The sequence below is a fragment of the Vidua macroura genome, chromosome 6, assembly GCF_024509145.1.
Source record: "Vidua macroura isolate BioBank_ID:100142 chromosome 6, ASM2450914v1, whole genome shotgun sequence".
Classification (NCBI taxonomy): Eukaryota; Metazoa; Chordata; class Aves; order Passeriformes; family Viduidae; genus Vidua; species Vidua macroura.
Genome location: NC_071576.1, coordinates 58357147 through 58381521, shown reverse-complemented (window position 1 = coordinate 58381521; position 24375 = coordinate 58357147). Strand labels below are relative to the sequence as shown.

Genomic DNA, 24375 nt, shown 5'->3' with positions numbered 1-24375 from the left:
TTGCTAGGTTTGTGATCTGTGAATAAGCTGCTAAAACCACTTTTATTGATCAGTTTCACTGATAAACAAAGCACACTTTTGCCAGCAACACTTGAAACAGCTCTTCCCTTCCCCTTTGACATCTGCAGCACCTTATTCTAGCACAGCTTCTCCCATGCCCTCCCCTTCTCTTCTGGGTTCCTCACAAGCCCCTGATGCAGCTGCCAGGGAAAGCACAAGGATGCTCATGCACACACAGAGCCCTCAGAAAAGCAGCAGCACCTGGGAGAACGAGCACTCTGCTGCTGCCATGCACAGGAAACTCAACTCCACACCGAAGCTCAGCATCTCCTGGTTTTACTGAGCTACAGAGTCAGGTCTGCAGGTCATTGGTGGTCTTCAATGAATTCTCCATCAGGGGCTGTTCTGATGTACCCATGGGATAACCTAAAATTGAATTTTGTACTAACACAACTTTTTTGTTGGAGATTTTAATCATCACCTGCTGCAAGCATTAACTTCTAGGATACAGCTGGATTTCCATGCTCACATGGTAAAGCATCCCCTGGAAACACCAGATGTGACCCAAATATGGGAGGCTACCACCAAAACAAGCCTTATGGCATATGTGTGCAAGACCTACACCACACCAAACCTGAGTTGGGACACACAGTATTCTCACATTATTAGCCTAAAAATATTAGCCTGAACCACTTTTTTTAAAACCTCATTATAAAACCACAATGAAGAAGTCTACAGTGACACTGAGGCATCCACACTGTGCTAGACAGCAATATTATTTTCTTCCACAATGCCTTTCAACTGAGAAGCACTAACTAGATTTTCTCTCAAAGCTCACCTCTTTGGCCCCTGCTTAAATCTGATATTGCTTTCTTTTACAGCAGCTGTCCCACACATCCACATAAATAGATTAGGAACAGAGATGCAGCTTAGGCAGTTTCAAGACAAGGAAAAAAAATTTTTGCAGAACTCGGAATAAATTACAACACAGAACAGCTCTTTGTATACCCTTTGTGACAAGTGAGGAAAATTCTGATACCAGGAGCCTAGAGGAGCTCCTCATATAACCCTGATGAGCTAATAAAGGTTGATATACATTCCAAACTTCAGAGCTAAACAAGGTTAAATATTAATAGCCCCTCTGATACTGATGATAAATTTGTCCTTATTGAAGTACAAATAATGGAATCCATATGCCCTCATCTACTGTTCTACAACAACACATTATTCATGTTCCATGGCAGTTTTTGTTTGCTGTTCAATGGGGGTTTGTTTGGGTTTCTTTCTTGGTTAGCTGGGATTTTTTAAGCAAATTCCCTACAGTGAAAACCTCAATAATAGCGAGCTCCTGTTCTTCCCAGTCTACTTAACCCCTTGAATAAACAAATCTATTGGTACAGGATAACTTTTTAGCATTTACTAAGAGAATGGAGCCTCCAGTCCATTTCTATGCCACAGCCACATCTCCAGCCTGCAAAGCAAAGGATTCAACAGCTCACAAGAAACCTTACCCAGCAGTGACTACCAAGGGGATTTCTCAGACTAGCCCAAACTCATCATGTACAAAGTTTTAAGAGCGCACTCTTCAAATAAGAAAGAGAAAAGCTGAAACTTCAGAAGGACAAGAAAGTCTTGCAGCAAACTCCACCACATGGGCATGTTGCTGCTGCTTTCTGTCTTGTCTGTCCTCCCCTCCCAGACAATTCTCATCTCTGCAAGATTATTATCAAAAATCTACTCCTCCACCTTCACATAAAAGGCTACCTGTAAAACAAAATGTAAATTGAGGTGTCAGATCACTTTTTCATAGTACTTGGATTTCATTTCAAACATCTAAAAATAGATCAACTGCCTTACTTTAAACCTCCAAAATAACCTGATAAATCTTTTCCAAGAGCTATTTACCTTTTAAATAAATGAAATGTTTATTTGAAATTAAAATATGTTTATTTAGTTGGAAGTATTACAGTGATTTTAAAATGAGGAAGCTCTTTACAAAAGGAGGACAGTCTTTTAGAAACTTGAGGTAACAGTGAAAACATCCATGGTGCATATTAACATGCATATCCACACATGCATTTTATTTCATCAGCTATTCTATCTAAAAAGTGTACTAACCATATTAATTAGGCTGTCAGTACAGCCAAAATTCTGAAAAAAATAGTAAACCAAAGCAATAGACTGTTGTTTTCATAGCAAGAACATACAATACTCTGTTATTAGTTATTCCAGTAGAAAATTAAAAAAAAAAAAAAAGAGCAAGACAATGAAGAAATCAAGAGATTAAACACTATAGTTTTCATAGAAAAAAATGCAGTTTGAAAAAAAAAGGTTTACTTTGAACTTGCCAGGAAAAACAAATGAAAACTACAAGCATATGGATTTGAGAAAAAGAGCAATGTTGGCATGGAGACCAGACTGGAGGTTCACAAAAATATCTTGTCTTTAATTTCAAGCAGCTTTTTTAAAAAGGAAGGTTTTTTTGTGTCAAGCTATGCTGCAGCACTGCCTGATAATGAAAACAAAAACCATCACCACCACAAAACCCTGTGCCTGCCACGCTTCTGCTTTCCCAGAAATGTAAATGGTAACAGAAGAAAACCCACAGTCAGAGAAAAAGGCAGAGAATCCTACCAGGGCCTGTAAGTAGGGTGTTTCCTGTGATTTACACAGTTCCTCCCCTGAAAAGTTACACCTACAAGTAAGCAGGGGTCAGACATTTCCTCTGCTGCCTGGGGCACTGCCTTGATCCTCCCAAGCAGCTCTTAAACTCTCCTGGCACACCCCTACAAGGAGTGTTTGTGAAGTGAACAGGGGGATCAAATGAATAAGGACAACCTCTAAGCAGCCTGAACGCAGTGCCAGCCCCTTGGATGAGTTGCAGAACCTCTCCAGAGCATTTCCTTCTCCCTGACACGGGGGCTCTGCTCCCAGGGCTCCTCAGCACTACCCCAACAAGCAGGAGGTGCTCAGGCACACGCTGACATTTTGCTGCACACTGAAGCAGGCATTCTAGGAGAAAATCTGAAATGGTTTTGTGCACACACCTGCCAGGCTGGGTCCATGCAAGCCAACCCCAAGAGAGAAATGCTGGGCAGGGAAACCCAGCCAGGAACCAGCACGGTGCTGATGCCAGTTGAGCTCTTCGCACTCACCACCACAACCTTTTGGCCACAGCTGGGGAATTCACACTGTACTTCCTAGCATTACAAGGTTAATTTTTCCAGCACAAAAATGTTCTTTCTGCAATCCCCAATACATCAGTTCCTGTAAAATTACAGTTGAATTCTACCAGAGCATACAATTTCAAAAGCAGGGCTTTATCTATTTCACCAGATTTTTGTCAGCATCTCCAAGAAAAAAAGACCAATCCCAAATCAGAGCCAGCTCTAAGAACTTGACAACAGCTGGTACAGTTAGCATTTGTGTTTTGGATCATTTCTCACTTCCCTCATAGTCATGGACAGTATTTAATCAATCAAGACAAGCTCCTCTCACCTCTTGAGGAAGTTCCAGCTTAGACCTATCATCCAGTCCATTAGAGTGCAAGCCCATGAGGTAAGGGACAGGAGCATCTAGAAAATGAAGGAGGGATGCTGGAAGGATAGGAACATACACATGCTGCCACTGAAATGGAAACATTAGTGCTGTGATGGTCTCTGCCACTGTCATCAGCCTCTGATAATCTGAAAAAGATCAAGAAAATTATTTTTTTTTCACAAATGCTTTTAAGTAAATTAATTTAAATTAAAGAAATGAGAAGTTGCTTGAAAACAGAAACCACAAAACCCAGTGCTAGCTGAGTGGCATCATAATGAAAACCCAGACCTGCACACCCAGCACATTTTGCTGAAACAACAAAGAGAGCTCAACCCAAAGTAGGTCATTCTACAAGTCATATGGAAATGAGCAAACTAAGCCTTAATGCATGCTAAGTCACTTTCTGCTACCTATACCAGGGTCACCAGGAACACCAGTTTGAACACAGAAGCAATATTGTAATCAGCTAAGAAACACATCAGAAATAATTTCTTTTCTCTGTGCTCAGGGCTTTCTGTGGAAGCCTTGGATGAAACCCAAGGCATCTGGTATCTCTCAGATAAACATTTTTTCAAAGAGTGTTTAAATGTCTATAAAGCATGCTGTATAGCAGCCAATCCAACAGTGTGACTGAAATAACTATGCAGAAAATGAAAAGGATCAGCTTTGTTTAGCCTTTGCAATGCATGACCAAAGCCTCAGTTCAATGTAAAAACAACTCATGCCCTCCTAGAACTTAGGAGCAGTGTTAAATCTACATGTGCAACACACTAAGAGATCTTTTTATGTAGCACTGGTGGCTAGAGCAGTTCACACTGCTGGGCAGACATTGCACCCTCCTCATCTGCAACTACAGAGTCATCTCTAAGGGTTTTTGAAATCCCATAAAGGGGGAGGCAGCACCAGATGTGTGTTCCAATACAGCTGCTGAAACATCCCAGCTGCCTTCCAGCTGCCAGGCTGGAAAGGGTATAAAACACTCCCACAACTAGGGCAATTCCTCCCTTCTGTCAGGCTATAAATATAGCACAAACTGGAGACACAGGATGCCTTTCCATGATACTGCAACAACATCCAACTCCAGCCAGGAAAGGGAAGGGAATACAAGGAAGAGGAAAAAGTCAGTAACTTTTATATGTGTGTATTAAGGTGTGGGGTATGTCTTCTTTCACAGAACTACAGACACTATGAAACTGAAAAGGACACTTGAATGGGCAGGCTCAGGTGCTGAGGTTTCTGAAGCTGTTGCACACTCTCACAGAGGGCAGATGAAAACTCTGAGAATAACCTTTGTTCTAAACACTCTGGAGAAAAATTTAGCTTAACTGTGGCTCAACCCAAGTTGATGGTTTTGAGTCTATCTTTTAGCCAGCCTCCACTCAAGATTTCAGACAGCAGGGAAAAAAAAAAAAAAAAGCCAAGAAATTCAGTTCCTGGCATTCATGATTAATTTTGTCTGGGGACACAGTTGCAGAGTTTGGGGTCTGCAAAGAGCCCCACAACCTAAGAGGAGCTCAGCACAGGTTTTGCTAACACCACCCATAATTCTGCAGCTTAGGCTTTTGATTTTTAATCTCCATATCAAGCTGTACTGGTGGAAAAGGTTATTGCATGGAACCTGTCACTGCCTCACAGCAGACCTGCTACGAAGGACCCTTCAACCAGAACAGATGAGAACAGCTTAAACACGTTAAAGTTTTTTGCCAAAAGCCTATTTGGACTGAAATACCAATGAACATCACAGCAACACTCCCCTACTCTGCCTGGACACCAGCTTCTGCCTACACACCTACGTATGGGTTTGCAGCTTTAATCACAGCCTGACTGCAAGGAAGTGATGAATTAATGATAAGCTTTGGGAAGAAGAAGATTCTATCCCATACCCTATTTTCTTCAGTTTTTAAAGGGCCTTTAAATGTAGGCATAGATACACAAATATTACAGCTGGTTTGTATTCAGCTTGTTTATCTGGAAGTACAAGTCTTAAAATAGAAACAGTGTTTTCCCACTACACAAAACCCCCTGTCTCATCCTGCAAGATAATTTAAATACAACCTCTCCCTCTGTCATTAAGCTAACTTTAGTATCAGCCTTCCAAATTAATTACAAAGTAACATCAATAGATCAGAATTTCTATCCACTGGGCAGCCACCTCCTGCCACAGAGCTATCTGCAAAAGCAGCTCTCTGATCCTGGATATCCACATGGCTTAAGCCATTCCCAAAGATTTTGCCTGCCCAGCTGCAGCCTGCAAGTAACAGTGCCTGCATTCTGCTATTGGCAAAAGGCAAGAAGCATGAAAACATAAACCAAATTAACTCCTATGTTTTCATAAGTTATACCTACCCAGAGAGGGTATGGAGGGAGTTTTAGGTTTAAAGAAGCAAGCAGCAGATTCTCGTATCAAAGAATTACAGAAGATTTAAAAATAACAACAACAAAAAGATTAAAAGAGTGAAGAAGTGTTTCATCAGTGCTGTTGCTCTTGTCCTTGAAATCAGAATGTGCTTTTTCTGGTGTCAATGACACGATCTTTTGGCCTTGTATTGTACACAAGCACTGGTAGGGAAATAATGACATATGACTAGGGCACTGTTAGATGGGAAAGTGCTTAACTGATCACTGTGCAAGGAAAAGAAAATCCACTACTTTTTTAATATAGCCACTTAAGAACACAGAAAAATCATGATTTGTTATTCTAACCAAGTGCTGTAAATAAAATACATTATCTCTTAAAGTGTGTATGAGAAGTTACACAATAATATTTATCTGTAGAGGACCAAAAAAATTAAATTGAGAGGTCCTGTGCCTGGAAAAAGAGGAATAGGATGGGAAGAAGCTGGCAGCTCTAAGAACCATAATTCCACCTCCCCATTTTCACATTCTGCCAGAGAGAAGTCTGTCAAGTGCCTACAGAAATCCTCTGACTCAGCCAAATTTAAAACAATTACACAATCACATTTTGGAACATCTTTTCCTTTTAATCTTCTCACTTCATGGATCACAATGAAATATTGTTGTATCTGTCAAGTAACTCCCAAGTCACTTCAAAAAGCCCTGTAGCTGCAGTTAGAACCAGCTGTGGTGAGCAGAAGCAGTGGGGTGCAGCATCTCCTGTTGTGTGTCTGACAGTGGGATTCAAGCAGCAAGGTTCCTAAATCACTGAAGGCAGAACGAGAAAGGGTTCTATGTAAGAGATCAGAGCTAGGCAGCACAGAGTAATACTGCAAAGACATTAAACTGATACTTCAAATCTCCAGAATGAACATTATTTTAAACAAGCAAAACAAAGACGGGGAGGAGTGATTCAAAGGCAGAGCAGGAAAAAAAAAATCTTATTTGTACTGTAACATGGCAGCAGAGAGCTGCCACCCAGAAAATAAAACTGTCCTGGATCACAGTCTGTGGCAGCAGTGCATTACATCTCTCTTTTTTTTTTTTTTTTTTTGTTTCTAGCTGTTTAGAAAAATTACCTCCAAGCAGATTTCACAGCTGTCTTAACTGAGCACATACTTTTCAGAAGAGCTCTAGGTGCTCTCTGAGATAAGGAATAATAAGTCTATTTCACAGTTACAAGAGCAAAATGAATTACAGGAATGCAAACCAGCTCCCACAGAATATCTGGCAAGGGCACTTCCCACAGGCCTCCAGCACCACTGACTTTCCAGAGTTCCTCAGCACTGGCTCAGCACTAGCAGCATCCTCAAATCCCTCCCTCTCTTACATGCCTCTGACATTTTTCCAAGTGGCAGACAGGTCTCTCAAGAGGACAATCAAATTGAGGCATTCATTCCCTTCACTTGGCTTACAGCAATCCAAAATACACAAGGCTGTGCCAACATAGTGGGACAAAAGAAGAATTTCCAGAAGCATCAAGTCAGAAATATGTCAAAGGAATCTTAAACCAAAATACTTTCACTGCCAAATGAAGTTACTCCTACTCCAAGGACTGACTGAGACTTAAAACACTAAAATAATTTGTTTCAAAAAGGATTGCACTTGGCAACAAATTCATAGAGACATATAATAATGAAAAGGTTTGGGTTGGAAGGGACCTCAAAATAATCTTGTTTCACCAGATTTCCAAGAGGTCTGGGGTTTGGTTTTTATTTTGGTGGTCTTTTGTTATTTTGTGTGTGAAGTTGTTGGGGTATTTTTGTGGTTGGGTTATTTTTTGTTATTGGGGTAATTTTTCAAGTAAATCTTACAAATCTGCTGATCCTGACATGTACTGTTCTAAATCTAAATCCACCCAACAATACCATAATCTCACCTGACCCAGGAGAACAAGAAATTATCTCAGTCACCTCAGCTGTCATGGGTCTGAGCATCAAGAGATTCAACAAACTCAAAGGACATTTAAAAACTCAGAATTTATATTCTGAAGGACAACCTAGACCTCACACTGGTGTGAGAACAAGAAAAGAACATGAAAAAGCCTTTACAAAAGTAAAGCAATTCCTGATTCCACTTAGAACTGAGTGGACAATCACCTGCATCTCCATTCAATATTTCCTATTTTACAAACAGCAAAAAACAGATGTTACTCAACCTACTGAAGAAAGAGCAGAATATATTAGGAGCATAATCCAGTTTAAAAGACTAACAGAGGCAAACAAAAACAAAACAAAACAAAAAGAGGGATTAAATCCCTCAGAAAGCCCTTAAGAGAAGCTATGTTTCAAAAAAAAAAAAAAAAATTGCCTACTATTACTGAGGAGGCATTGCTGCAGCCAGTTCACCAAACCTGAGGGTAAAAAGACAGCAAATGAGTAACTAAAATTATTTTTCTACTGAAAGAAGACTTTTCAACCAAAAACTAAAGTGAGAACTTCACACAGAGACAAGACACCTCCATAAAATGTACAACAGAGCCCAGCTGAGCCAAAGCTTGGGGTGAGGCAGGGCAACAGTGGACAGAAGCTGTCCTAACTGACCCCCCATCCCTCTGAACTCCAAATGTCTGAGCCTGCAAACAAGAAACTCAAGTGTTCCAAGGCTATTTTAAGCTTCTTTAATTAGCCACTGATCAGACCTGGAAAGGGCCCAAGACAGAAAGCTGAACCTATTAAAAGGTCTTGGAAAGAGAAGCCAGAATCCAGCAGGCTAGCCCAGAAGTGAGGTGAGGTCCAGCCTGGCACAACAGAGCACTCCCAGGTGATGGCCTGGAAGGAGCTCCAGGAGCACTGCTCCCACATGGTGATGCACACATGGAGCTTCCCACCCACCCCAGGAATCTCAGACACCTCCCCAGGCCAACACCAGCACACCCTTCTTCAGATGGAAGTGCTGAAGTTTGAATCCTCCACTGGTGGCACACAGGTATCCACAGAAACTCTCCCTAAATCTCAAACATACCAATGCCTAATCCTTTTCAGGGGAAAGCACAAAAGAAGCTTCTCTGCTAGACAAGTATTTCTAGATTTGCTGTGAACAATAAGAAGAGCAATTTGTTTTTTTTTTTTTAATCCAAGAGAGTAACCACTATAGAGTTCAGTAAGTTTTTTTGACTGCATCTGAATTACTGTGCAGTTTTTCTCTTGCAGATCACAGTGCCTATACAATGACAACACCCTGTAACGTAATTTAACACCCTGCTGCCATTACAGACTTTTAATCACTCTGACTGCACATACAAATCCATCCTTGGCTTTAGTCTATGCACAGATCTTAACACATTTAACACAATCTGTATTTCATGCTTGGAGAAGGTTGCTGATAAATGTAGGTAATATTTTGTAAATAGTTACCATTTGTGTTCTAGATATTTCAGTTACAGCTCAAGGGAAATAAACACTGAAAATAAATTTCAATAACACCATGGACTATAGCCCTGAATTTGTCTTGGGGTCTTTTAGCCTTCCTAACCATTACTATAAACTAGTGGCCAAAATGCAGGCTGTCTGTTTAAACCACACCATTCTGAATGGGTGAGTCTGGACTAATGTTAGTCAGCTTGGGCCAAAAAAAATAAAAAGAAATTATCTTTTGGCATACTTCCACACACTCTGTGTTAGATCAACAGGATGTGGAGAAAGAAGGCCAGTATCCACAAATTTCAACACAGAAAATAGATACCACTCCCACACTACTCACTAATTGATAAACATGCTATTTCAGCTCAGTTGCTGCCTATCCTCTTCAAAGCAAGCTTTAGCTATGTGCCTTCAGAGCTATAACTGTTTCAAGGCCTTAATGGAGATTTAGGATTTGAGCTCAGTCAAAATTTTTTTCAGGTGCTTCTCTTTCAAAATAACAACTGAAATGTGAATTTGGGTGCTCCAAGAGAAAACTGTATTTGCATGATTAACTCTTCTCCAGAACCAGATGTATATATAATTAACTGTGTATCTTTTCAAAATGCATGGCTAATTCTGCAGAGATAGCAGGGAATTCAACTGAGCAGCTAGACAGGAACATGGAAAAGGCAAACTGCTCTACCCAGCAGCACAGTTCCAGAGCCAACAATAAAGGGGTCAGCCAAACCACGAATAGAGGAGATTATGTGAAAATCCAGTTTTAAGTTTAGGTGTCTGACAGCAGGAGCCAATGCAAGACTCTCCTTACAGTGCTTTTCTTTACCTGAAGACCTGCACACAGATCACCAGACTGCAATATCATGCTCATGCCACTTTAATGCAGCTATTCTGCTGTTTGTGGTGTTTTTAGCATTCAAGACACATTAAGACCTTGTGCCAGTACAGCTACAAGATAAGGAAACAAAACCCAAGTACTCACGCTGTGAATAAAGCAGTATCTGAAACTCCAAAAGGGCACAGGTAAAGAGTTGAACCACATTTTCTACTCCAAGCAATTCAAAAACTTCTTTAACAGGAAAATCAAACAATGGTAGTTCATTGGTGCTTGGCCTCTGGCAGATAATTGGTCCATAAACACCTGAAAATTTCAATGACCTTCCTGCTGGAGGAAGAGGAACCTCATAGAGAATATTGTAGATGTAGCTTTCTAAAGGTAGCGGCGGTGGCTGAGGTGAAGTCACTGCTTGGTGAAGTTGCTCCAGAACTTTCTTACAAGCTTTCATGAAAGACATGGGGGTGATCAGACAAATGCACTTTGAGACATAGAGCGTGTCTCTGCTGATGTCATAGGAGTTAAATCGCTGTAGCTTTGAGACAGAGGTGCCATTGCAGTCCCCAGTGCTGCTGCAGCTCTCCTTGTCATTGGTGGGTGGAGTATGAAGAATGTCATATTCAGCATTGTGCATATGATACAACGTCTGCATTGCACTGCAGATCTGTTTGCTAGTGACTTCCTCAAAAAACGTGAGAGAAAATCCAAATGTCCGCGAGCCATCTTCACGAGTAATAATAAAAGAGTGGAACTGAGGTTCTCTGGAATCTGCTTGTGTCTTGAAAGCAAGCCCTTTAGGCATACACAGCTACAAAAAAGGGGAAGGGTAGACAATATCCATTAAAAAATGCTTTTCTCTCCCCTGTCTGCAGAAGCATTGGTGAAAATGGGATTTAAAATCCACAGACTGCTGTTGCGTTTCACTTTAAATTCTATTAAGTGTTACATTTTACACAATACAGTGATACGGGTCTAAATCAGAAAAACAAAAGGAATGTATCAAAAGGGCTGCATGCAATTTCCATTGAAACTTATTACTATTTTGTTACCGGCCTCATATTTTTTATGAATAAAATAATAAAATTCAAACCCACATAAAGGAAACTATTTTTCTGGTCACCAAGACCAGAAACCTGACAGAGAAAACTACTATATTTTATCTAAATTAAGACACACCACATTCTATTAAATGGAAAAATCACACACAAAAAAAAGATTCATTCATTGCAGGCTAATTTATTTCTCTACTAATTCTCTAGAATGTAACAAAAAAAAAAAAAACAAACCCAAAAGCCATGAAGTGATACTGACCATTCCCACTGCATCCTGGTCAAAAGGGTTCCATTCAACATTCTCAGGATAGCGAGCAAGAACTTTGGATTTAAATGTGCGTCTTAACGGAGTCTGTTCGAAGTTTTCCCCTGCAGATGAAAGAAAAATACAGAAGTAAATCTTTCATTCCCTTTTTAAGCACAAGCAAGGCCAAAAAGCAGGACATCAGCAGGCAGACGTGAGGGTAAGTGAATTAAGGAGACATTCCTTTTAAGAGAAACAGAAAATGCAAGACAGTTCGTTAGCATATAGTCAGACTGCAGATATTAGCAAGGATTAGCTTTGTAACATTTCTGTGTCGCTAAGTATCTGTGCTTTTCCTTAAGTGTGGCAATCTTGAGGCTGTGGTCATGACAGCAATTCTCTAAGCCACTCCTCAGATATTTCAGATTCTCATTAAAACACAGCAAAAGCTTCCATTTCAGTGCAATGTTGTTACCGAAGAAAAGCACAAATAGACAAAATGCAAAGGTGATGCAACTTTTAGATAGACATACAAGTGACATCATGAGATCTCTTAATTTCGTTTTCCAGACTCAGGAAAAAAGATAACCACCATCTATTGCAAGAAGTTAGCTGTGAAGGAAGGGTCTAGAAGGTTAGGAGATCAAGAACCACATAAAGGTCCGTGAAGATAGAGTATCAGATGAACAAAGTGCTTTTTTTGGTTTTTTTCCCCACACTTTTTCCTTTACCTTCTGTTGCACTTGAAATGAAACGGCTGCCACCATCTCGGGTTTTAGAGGCCTGTATATACTGGCATAAAGCTATATAACAAATAAAAACAACACTGCATTATACATTTCATACTGTTTACTGTGATCACTGCTTACACATATCAGCAAAAAACATACAAATATCCAGAATTAGCATGCATGACAGTCTACTCCCTTAATATGCTTTTTCTGCATATACAACTTAGAGGAATTTCTCATTTTATGTACATATTTCTAGGAGACAATCAGTATGTAAGAGAAGCTCACTGTTCCTGTACACACAACCAGAATACTGATGCAGTAGGAATAAGCTGCTTGTGAAATTAAAAGTTTCACATTTTAACTACAAAATATTCCCAAAGAGCAGATGATGAAACTGACCCCAAGGACAAGACCACTTCAAGGCCTTTAGAACTGTATGAATTTAAGTGGCATGGTTCAGCTTTCCACAGGTGCTATCCATACACTAGACTGGCTGAAAGTCTTGTGTAGAAGCTCCTAAATTTCTTCTAGAGCAATGACAGCTCATTGTGATAGCACAGAACTTTCTGCAGTAAATATTCTCAGTGTGAACAGTTGCTTTAAAAAAGCAAAAATGTACAACTGCTTATCTTAAAATAAGCCTAGCTATATTACTAGAATGCAATTAGCTAAATGAGCATGCAGCTGTTGACAGCTGCACTAACAATCAGGCACAATTGCATGAAATCATATGCTTTAAATAAATGGAACTGTTTCAGCAACACCTGCAAAACAGAGAACACACTCCAACTCCTCTCTTGTTTTCTTACATGCAGCAATTACATGGCAATAGAAATTGATTTCAGAATTGGTTGGGTTTGTTTTGTACGTCTAGAGTAATATTTGAAGTTCAATTTCAAAGCCAAGTTAGAATCTTTATTTGGCACAACACTTACTTCCACTAAGTAGCCATAGACAGAGATGGTTACAGCACTGTCTCAGCACAATACAGAACCTAACAAACACATTACACCAAACCAAACAGAATTTCCAGTGAATGCTTAACAAGTCCTTTGACAGCTGAGAAGCCTGGTAGCTGTGGATTCTCTTTAACTAAGTCTTAAATATCATCTCGGGGAACTTACCCTGAATCAGGACCTAGGACAGGTCTCACAATACCCAAAATATTCACATCTATTTTGCTAATTCTCTGGGTTTTAGCACTGAAATCGGAGGAGGCACTGCTTTTATTATTTGTCTGAAAAATCAACAGCTCAGCTAATTTTCATACAAAACCACACAGCTACCTTATTTATTAATCTGTTCAACCATGTTGTTCAATAATAGCATTGTTCAGAAAGAAAAAAAAAAAAGAGTATTTGGGGAAATTTGAAACATATAGAGAGAGGAATAGTTAGGAATAACCAGAACACAACATCACTGAAATGTAAGCATCTTATAAGAGTAGGGCCAAAGACAGAAAAAGTAACAGCATTTGCACAGCTAAAACAACCATAAAAGATGAAAACAAGCATTTAAAGAAACTTTCAATCTCCCAGAAAGAAAAATGGACATAATGCCACATCTCTACTGACACAAACATCCACTCAAGTGAAGTCAGTCCTCTGTAAAAAGCTTTTCAAAGTATGTCAGGAGATTTAACACACCTACTGTTTTCTATATTTACATCTGTGCAGATGATGTAATGTCAACTTTTAGATAATTGAGGAAAAGCCTCAGAGATGTACTAAGCTGTTTTGTTCCTTGGCTTTTTTTTTTTTTAATCTTCCATACACGTAGAGGAGAGAAAATACATGAAGGCCAAATTTTCTCCTGAACTTGGAAACCACACAGTGCAATCACTGAGTTCACCTATGTGCAAGGCTACACATTTTAAAATTAAAAAGAAAAATCTGTGATTTGAAGACCTTTTCATTATGAGTATTAACACTGCAAAATACATGATGCTGCTGGTTCCTTATGATTAAAAAAAACCCCAAACCCTAACAAACACTGAATGGATGTTTACCTATTTTAAGAAGCTTTGCACCATCTCCTCCCAAGAGACATTCTCGCCAACACACTGTTAAATATTTTAGAGCTGGAGTCTGTCTGTAATTTAATGAAAGGACTAAAATTGATTTCTGGAAACCACTGAGTCCTGATTCAGACAGAAACATGAGGCAACCCTCACAGGCCTTGCTGCCATCCATCAAGGCACTCAGCTGTTGCACAGACACTGCTGCTGCCAGAGTGCCCCAGCAGCACCCTTCTCTCCTCTCCTCTCCACGCTGCCCTGCTGGAATGCTGGCTGCCAGCTCTGCAGGATGCTCCTTTTCCCTTCCACAGCAGCACAGTCTCCCATCCCCACCTAGCTCTTTTGGGAGAGCCTTCATGCTTGGGATACCACAAACTACTGGACTATGCTGGCTCCCAAAGATACTGATTCAAACAAGGCAGGCAACATTGGGAAGTTCAGCCCAGGTGATCTGGGTACCTCCAGGACAATGGACACTCTGTTTCCTTGCCATTACAAATAAAGGGAACCTGAGCATCAGCATTTCCCTTGCCTGGGCTCCCCCTTCTCTCCTCTCCAGTGATTGTCACTAGACAGCCATCAGTAGTGGGGAGGGGGGAAATCCACAAACAATACTTACTTACATCCAGAGGCAAAAAGCAATTAACCCTAAATTTCTAAATTTATGATCAGCCTCAAACAGAGAAACCCTGCTACAGCAAAACACCAACTGCAGCACATCTCCAGCAGCAAAAAAAAAAAAAAAAAAAAAAAAAAAACCTCAAGGTTTCAAGACCTGTCTCTGTGTGAATTACAGAGTGACAGAATTAAAAGGATATTCTGAGTTGGAAGGGACCCCCAAGGATCATTGAGTCCAACTCCTAAGTAAATGGCCATACAGAGATCAAGCCACAGCTTTCATGTTATTAGTACCATGCTCTAACCAACTGAGCTAATCTTGGTTTCCTTCAGTTAGTTGATTCATTCAGAAATAATTGAAATGGTTTTGATAAAAACAGTGAAGAGCAATTTTAGCAATTGCAAGAGACCAACCCACCAGCAGAAATGGACAGTTGTATTCTACAACTAAGAAAATGAAGGCATAAGAGGAAATAAACTGATAAAAATATGATGTATCCCATAAGTTGAGATAGAGAGCAAGTCTCCACACTTCACAGCTATCAAAGGACTGCTATCCTCATACCATGCTTTTTACATGGTTTCTCTCCCTTAGCAGAAGTAATGGCTAGAAAGTAATTTCCTTATCCAAGTTACAGTAAAGAGGTCTTTAGAAATTATTTATCCATAAATAATTTCTTTCTTTTATACACATTCCATGCAAAAGGGAAACTTTGGGGGTTTTCAATGGAACACAGGATTGCCTGTTGAGGACTGAAGAGGTCTTTCAAACACCATTGATGTTCCTCACATATACATTTACCACTCAGCTGTTTGTTATATCAGAGGAAAAGCTCTACAAAAATCAAGATGCAAAATGTCCCACACACTGCAAAGTTGCAACTACCTTGGACTTAAATCAGACTCAATGATCAAACAGCTACAGCTATAAGATTATTTGTCAAGAAAACAGTAAGAATCCCATTGTAAGTAATATCATGAAAGCATAGAGAAATATAATTTAACTAGGCACAGTACAAATCCACAAGCACCAGTTTAGTGTAGCCCTGGCACTGCACCCAGCAGGGGAATGACAGTGAAACGGAGCATCTCAGAATTTCTTTGTCATTGAAAAAAAAAAACCACCCCCTGTGGCATCCCACTCAAAACAGGATCAGTGAAACAATATGGATTAAAAATAAACAAATAGAGAATGAAGAAAGGGTTAACAAAGATTAACATTTCACTAATCCACTTCAGCCACACAAACAGCTTAATTAGCTCATGGTGATCCCCCAAAACAGGGCGGAAGCAAAAAGTAAACCGCAGACAGAGGCTGTGAAACTGCTGAGCAGAAGAAAACATGGACTAGAGTTCTAATATCTGCTAACTCCTGAAGCCAGCCCTCCTCCTGGGGCCCAGCTCACTACCTGCTGGCTCCTGCCATTCATGCCAGGTAATTGATTTTTCAACACCAGCAACCATCACCCGGCTCTGGCAATGCCCTTTGCTTCCTCTCCCATTTTTCACACTGTATCAACCCTCCCCATTAAACATGCTAGATCCCTGCTGTCCTGGGACAGGCTGAGCACCTGCCTGCCCATGGGTGTGGTGAATGAATTCCTGTTTTGCTTTGCTTTACCTATTAAGCTATTTTTATCCCGGCCTGCGAGTTTTCCCACTTTTACACTTCTGATTCTCTCGCCCATTCCACAGGAGGGGAGTGAGAGGCTGGGTGGGGCTGGGTTAAACCACACCACCGTGTTATTTAAGAAGACATGCATGAAAGACTTAAATTACTAGTCAGCTTGCTTATCAAAAGGGAAGTCACCAGTTAGACACAGCCCCTGAGGAAGTCTCCTTGGCTGAGGGATGTCCAGGACTGCAGGCTTGGCCTGGCTCTTCCAGGGCAGGCAGAGCTCAGCTGAGAGCAGTCTCAGACCGCAGTGGGGGACACTCGGCACCAATCGGATTAAATCTCACACCAGAGGCAGGTAATTCTCCAACACCTCCCTCTCACATCTATTCAGTACACTGAACCTGATGGACTGAGTTGTGTGCATAAAGCAAACTACAGACCTGCTCAGGATGACCAGAGAGTTGAAACACATTACATTTATTTGGAAGATCCAGCTCAAACCAGCCCCTTTCCAAAGCAGCATGGCAGCTCATACCACTGCTCTAACAGTCACCTAATACTATTTGCAACGTATGGAACCATGATGGGCTTTCAGTTCTAACTTCACTTACACCATCTGAAATTATGCTGGCCTACACATCTGTAATTTGGACTTTGTAATTAGCAGCACATTAGAGCAGCTCATGCATGCACTGCAAGTATCCCATGCTGAACTAACAAGTACACCTCATTTTATCGGTCCCTTCCTGAGTCACCTAACACTGCACATAAGCCACATCACCACAGAGATTTGTGGGTATGCTGGGAACCTCCCTGGCTATCATTTTTATGCTGCTGTCCATTCTTACCTGTGTTACTTCTCTTGCTGCTCCACCTGTGAGCAGTGGACAGCAGTGTCTGTGTCTTGCTCTGATGAGAATTAGGACTTACAAACTCCTGGAGTTTCCAACCCGTGCAGGACAGCATTGCTTTGGAAGTCTCATGCATCAATCTGCATGAAGCTATCCATATCAATGGATATTACTCTTTTGTAAGATTATAACAAGGAAAAAGAAGTTCTATAAACTAAAATTAAAACATTCAATTCAAAACCTGCAAATGCCATCTACCAAGATTTCCTCAGCTTTGAGCGGGAATAAAAAGAATGAACTCTGAAGATCTAATTTTAGCTCTTTCCTGATTTACCCAGAGAGAAATATGATTCACTGCCTTCTGTATTCCTCTTCAGGAAAAGAAAGGGGGGGGGGAAAAGGGTCTTCCCAATACAGCAATAAGAAAAATGGTTAGGTTATACAACTTGCAGATTCACCTACTTATGACCTTGCATAGATGTAACGTTTTCACACGCATTGCTTACAAATTTCTAATGCAAATTTTCCAAGAACACTTGTACATAATTCTAACAATTCAAATTTCCTTGCTGACTAGTTTGCTTCTTTGCAAGAATGTTTTTAACCCTGGATTTTTTGTCTTCAACATCTCAATCGTTCTTCTCTGTAAATCCCGCACTGCCATGAAAAGTTTCCATTTACATAATAGAACAGTGGCTTAAGTTGTCCTTAATGAGAAAGGGAAAACTTGTTTAAAAGAAAGTCAAGAAGGCTTTGCAAACAAAGCCTTTTTTTAAACTGAGTCATGGCCTTTTGAACATGCTGTCAATTTACTATTTGGCTTTAATATTTAGAAAGTGACTGCAGTGTTGCAACTCTAAAAATTATGCAAGACTAAGAACTGTACAGGAACTTCTCCCTGTGTCCCAGATAGGGAAAAAAAAAAAACTCTTTGAGCAGCTATCTCAGATGTAGACCAGCTCAATTTTCCCTCTATGACAATAGAAAGCAAGGCAGAAGAGGTTACCCTAGTTACCAGAAGAAGTGCCCCAAAAACAAACTAAATGGTGGTGGCAAGACTGATTTTAAGGCATCATTAATACTGCCACCTTTTTTTGTTCTCCAAGTCCACTCATCTGCTCAAAATAATTACAGAAGAAAGATCCAGAAAGCTTGACTGGTTCTGATTAAGTGGTTTGCTACTTCCACCCAGCCAGGCAGCTTCTTTCTTTAAATTCCTGTGATACAGCCTGCTATTAATTCAATTCAGTCTGTCTTGGTGTACATTAATTGTATACATGACATCTTCAAATAAAAAATTCTCAGATAGCATGCAATTAAAGCATTAACTTTATATTTTCCACATAAAGACACTTACTGGAATCTTTTAGCATACAGAGACTCTATCAATTTCTGCTGTCACTAAAATGAATGTCTTGAACTAAATATAAAACAGCTTCAACATGAAACAGTCATATTGCTGTAATTAACAAATGAAGAAGAACAATGAGAATTTGTACCAGCAACAGAAACTATAAGCCATGCACTTAGGGCAGCTTTCCTGTACTACTCAGCACAGAGAATCCAGAGAAAATGGATTTAGCATTGAGAAGACCCTACAGACCCTACAACCACAGCCTCTACCTCTGCACTGTCTGCATCACAGCTCAAAGAACCTGGGAATGGTGGGAACCCTCCCAGCCCGTGCAGGGTGGGGGACTGGAGACTGAGCTGACCATGACAGGCAAAGAGCAGAGGTTTTCACAGCTGAGGGCTGCAAGGCAAAAGTCACACAACAAGGGGATTTGAACAGCACCTGAACTACAAACACCATTCACAGAACAGCCTAATTCTACCCTGCTTCAAATTAAAAAATGCTATAAAGCACAAAGCCACACTTCAGTGAAAAGGCCATCATAGGATATTTTGAAAATAATCTTTCTCATTCTTGGGTTTCAGGTGAGAATTTTTAAGAGAAAAACCGTATCTGTCAAAGCACCTCATGAAAAGAAAAAAAAAAAAAAGGTTTCTAAAGATACAATTTGCCTTAGTTCCAAAGATACAAGTAACACTTAGAATGAGGTGAATCCAAAACCAGCATACACAGCAACAGGATTCCCAGTTCAGCCAGCAAACACCCTCAGTACACAAAAAAGGCTACAGGTACTACAGTAAATAATTATGTTTATCAAACATAAAATTACTGCAGCTCCAAAATTCAGGGTCCAAGTCTAAATAAAAATAGTTAACTGGCAAAACCAGATAGTTTTTGGAAGGAAAAATAGGAAGCCACACTCTAGAAAAGATGAAAGTATGGAGTAAATAAAGGCAATTTGGGGAGAAGGAGTCACTGAGGGAAAGGGATGGCACATACACTGAGAGATTTGAGGAGTTCTTGATTACTCAGACTGACACATGACCAGCAGCTGGCCTGGTTACACTGTGAAAGCAAAGACAGGTGCTTAAGATGCATGAAGGGATGCAAAAACAGTCAAGCCAAGAAGCAGTCTCTTAAAATTAAAGGCAAAAAAGTTTGGTTAAAAATAAGACTTGCCCTATTTTAACTTGCCAACAAAAATGGTGAAATATTCTATTTTGAAGTCTTAAGAGAACACTGGGATAATCAAACAAGCAATTAAATTATATGGCCTGAACCATAATACATGTGAAATGAGATGGAAATCTGTTGATTCAATCTAGCCTTTCAAAAAAAAAAAAAAAAACAAAAAAACAAAACAAAACAAAAAAAAAAAAAAAAACAAAAAAAAAAAAAAAACACGAAAAACAAAACAAACAAAAAAAAAAACCACCAGCCTAGGCTAAGCCTTCAGGACAACACCATCATTCTGATTTTTCAGGACACCCTATTATAATACTAAAGAAAAATCCTTTCAATACATACACAGAGAGCTATTAATACAGTATGAATTAGGCAAGGTTTACTTTTAAAACAGTAAAGATTTAAAACATTCTCTGATTCCTTCCTTAACAAATATTAAACCATATGTAACTGGAGGGAAAAAAAACGCACCTCTCTAAAATGCAGGAAATAAACATTCAAATCTGGCAGACTAAGGTAAGAAATTCATTGTACAAGAATTCTTGGAATAAAAACCATGATTCAAGAAAAGCTGCAGCTGCCAAATCTGTAAGCAAAGAGCCACTCCATCAATAGACAAATGCTTTCAGATTATGACTTGCTTCCTTCCTTCCAGTTCCTCCTCCTTAAACAGAGCTGCACGTATTTCTCATTAGAGAGGGCTCCCTTCTCCAGCAAACCTCTTGCTCGGATATACACAAAGAAGAATTCTTCCCTTTTATCCTGAAACACATAAACCCTCTGTCCCACACTCCCTATCCCCCTGCTCCCATTGGCAAGACCACCTGGCAAGCACAAGCTGAATTAGACCACTTCATTTGGTACTGGAATTGGGACTTGAACACTTTTTAAAGCAGGTTAAATTATCCACGAGGAAAATCTTCAGCGTCACTTTCACCTGGCTGCAGCAGTGCTGCTGAAGCAAATGGAATCAGGTGTTTCAGCCACTGTCTGTAGCAGCCTCCATCCCACTGGATTTGTAACACATCTACCACATCTGATTTTCACAGCTGGGACTTCCTCTAAAACCTTCATTATAAAAGTTATTGTTTCACTTTCCTTGACAGAAAACCTTGAAGGCAAAGCAACTTCACTGCCTGCCTTTCTGAAACAAAGGTGCAAAGCTGAGATACAAACACACAGGTATGGATCCCAAGGGCAAGTGAAATGCATGTGGATGGAGTGCCATCCTTCCTCTGGCAAAGCTGAAGGACTTGCTTTAGAGGGGTTGGGAAAACACAAAGAAAATAACCAGTCATGAAAAGTTCTGATTTTTTTTCCCTGTTTGTCATCTAGGGAACCCATAGTTGCTTGTAACAATCCCTTATCCCAATCCAAGGAGAACACATTCCTTTGGACATTCAACTGACAGTAAAATTCCTCCTACTGCAGACTTTAAAAAGGTGAGAGAGACAAAAAAAAGAGAGTTAACCCTAATCTGTTGACTGTTAAAGGTCTGGTTCTTTTCTCATTTTCTTTTGCTTTCCAAAATTCAAGAAAAGTAATGTTTCAAAAATTGTATCACAAAGCAACTAACTGTGAAATGAAATAAATTAAAAAAAAAAAAAAGAGGTCATTTTGCTAACTGGACATTCAGTGTAAACTCTGCCTGATACAAATAATCATTAATTCCTTTGATAGGTAAATTATTCAAAGCCCTTCATGGCAAACCAAAATCTAAGAGTTAATACATATCCATTCATCATTTAAGTCCCAGCATTCATCTAGATGATAACAAAACATGTTGCCACACACACCCGGGAATCGTTTCAAATGCTGCAACAATGAATTTAAAGCACCACAGAAAAACAGCTGAGGCCATCTGCATTCTGTGATTGTAAGGTCAGGAAACCAAAAGCTTTTGTTTTTATTGTTCTGCTACTGTTTCAAGAAAGGCGGGAAGAGGTGGGACAAGGAAGTGGCAGGACAGGGTAGTGGCAGAAGAAACCACCAAGAATCTAAAGCAGCCTTTAAAATAGTCCTCAGTTTTTATCTTTAAAAGCATCCTAAACATTTTTCTTTCCTATAGCTTTTCTTTTTGTACTCCTTTGTATGTAATACAGGAAGGCAGATGGACAGTATAAAATACAATGTATTTTAGTCAAGACTGTCTAGCAGAAATTTTCAATGGAATGGCCTTAAAACCAGAATTGTTTTACTAAACCACTTTCCTGTTCTAGCCAAAGCAAAAAGACTTACAGAAAGATATTTAGGTCTGTTTCCAACTAAACAACAGAGGCAGGCCTCAGAATTTCAATGACAGGCGTGTTCACAGCCATGGGGGTCAGGAGGGGCACACTATTTCCATTACACAATAGATCTGCAATATGTGCAACAGAAGACACTATGAAAGGAAAAGGGTGGCTTACCTTCAGAATAGAACCAAATTCTTTTACATGTACTAAAAATATGTAACAGCAGTGGAGACAAGCATATTTAATATAGAAAACAGCTGTTCTCCTCATGCCCCCCTGAGACTGGCAGATCCAGTGGGACTCTTCAGGAAAGCCTGAGCACAGACCATTCCAAACAACTTTTCCCAACAACCATGGTCTCCTTTCACAGTGACACATCCCATCCAGTTAAATGTCCCTACTTTTTGTGCTCCCACAGCCCTCTGGCTCTGGGGACTGATGGAAACACATCTGTGTAAAAGCATAAGGATCAAATCTTACTGAAGCACTTTTCCAGTCCTTCAACCAAATAGTTCCAGGATATCACTAAGGTTTTGCATTGAAAAGGAAAAACATATTTTAAAGAACACACAAAGTCTTTCAGCAGGTTTCAATAACATACAGAGGTCAGAAAAATACAGAAAGATCAGCTATGCAGTCATTTCAGTATACCAGTCCTGGCCAGTGTGCTTCACTTTACTATCTAACCTTTGAAAATAGTGCTTTGCAGTAACCTGCCTTAATAAGGACTGCTCCCCTTCTGAATAAAACAGAAAATGTCCTGTCAGAAAGTCAAGTTGCTTGACAGGAGTGATCTTTAATCACAGAAAATTAATCAGAGGTGCTGATGGTTTGGTGAACAGATATGAGAAACCCCAAAGCTTATCTCTGCTCTGGCTGGATCCTTCCTCACCATCTCTCCACCCATGCCTCCTAAGCTCTCTCCCTGTCACACATAAGCCTATCAAGCTCACCTTTCTTGTCCAGAAGGCAAAATTCATGTTTGGTTAAAAAAAAACCCTCATGTTTTCAACATGAAAATCTGTTTAGAAGAAGAAGAGCAAAGACCCAAAAACAGAAGTCCCAGGTCCAAGCTGACCACTTACACCTGTGTATCACCACTGTGGTCCAGGTCATAAACAAAGCCCTCAGTAAGGACAGGAAAGAGAGACCACAACACCTTACACTTGGATTGGTCTGTACTGCCATAAAATCTCTGCCAAAAGAATTCTGAGAAACGACCAAGATACTGGTAAACAGAAGTTTTACCAGTCTTCAGCAAAACTTTTGAAGGAGTTACTTCACATTTCAATTTAAAAGAAGCTTACTTGACATTTCCCAGAACCCACACATAAAAGAGACAGAAAGGGACATGACAGCCTTATGCTGGCACCAACCTTGTTGACTTAAGGGACTTATCTTTTCCCCAATGCAACTGTAATGGCAGCTCAGCAGGACATTGCTGGGCTTGGGGGCCAAAATTAGGAAACAACAATTGGCAAGGGAGCTTACTGAAAGTAGCAAATTAAGAAGGAATAGCAAGCAAGAAAAGCTCCTAAAAGTTTATGCTTGTACTTCAAAAAAAAAAAAAACAAAACTTTTCTAAACTCACCTGAAGCTATGTGAAAGAGTATCTGTTTCTGTAAAACAACCTTTTTTCCTCACTCAGATACTGAAATGTTGCTCATGCTATTTGCCTCTAGATCACTTACCCATGAAATGAGATAGTTTCTTTCTCAAAATGCTTCAGTATCCATATGTAAATGACTCAGGTGTACACATTGTACCTGACTGTGGCTGATAAAACAGCCAGTAAAAAAAAAAACCAACCAAAAACAAACCACCTAAATAAAAAAGTCAATATTCTACACTTCTACTGGAAAGTTTGAAACCAATGGGCTCTTGCCCATCAAACCACAAGTGGAGTAGCATTTTCCTGGAAAGACTAAGAAACATGCCTTGAGCAGAAACACTCCAAGTAAATTCTACATCATTCATCAGTTTGTGCTGGAATGCTCCATCATTTCTCTGTGCAATAATGTTTTAAGCCTCACAGGGATACCATTCCAGTTGGCTGCAAACTTGACTGCAAACCACAAATCTGAAATGGTTGTCAAGAAATTGAGAGAGTAATTACTGCACAGCGTGCATCAGTAAGTAATCGCTTCTGACACTGTCACTTCATGTGCATCATTTCTGCTACATGAGCCCTGCAGGTCAGTGGGAATTCAAAAGACAACTATGAGAAGTCATTACCAAGAACACTCAAGTAGGACTTCCCTAAGTCAAAAGGTGGATAAGAAAACAGTTGTGGTGTTTTGTAACCCCAGAATCAATAATTTGAAGAATTGAGAAAAA

General features: G+C 39.9%; 1 protein-coding gene across 6 annotated transcripts in view; it reads right to left on the bottom strand.

The window, feature by feature from the left end:
* DENND5A (DENN domain containing 5A) overlaps positions 1-24375 on the bottom strand; it is a 64198-nt gene that overhangs the window by 33337 nt on the left and 6486 nt on the right. For 4 of the 6 annotated variants that reach the window (XM_053980004.1, XM_053980007.1, XM_053980008.1 and 1 more), the window contains exons 2-5: positions 12159-12230; positions 11443-11552; positions 10279-10939; positions 3499-3686 (exon numbers count right to left, since the gene is read on the bottom strand). In XM_053980004.1, coding sequence (XP_053835979.1) covers positions 3499-3686; positions 10279-10939; positions 11443-11552; positions 12159-12230 — 1031 coding nt within the window. The remainder of the gene's footprint in view (positions 1-3498; positions 3687-10278; positions 10940-11442; positions 11553-12158; positions 12231-24375) is intronic. The other 2 variants (XM_053980006.1, XM_053980010.1) reach the window with 1 other exon arrangement.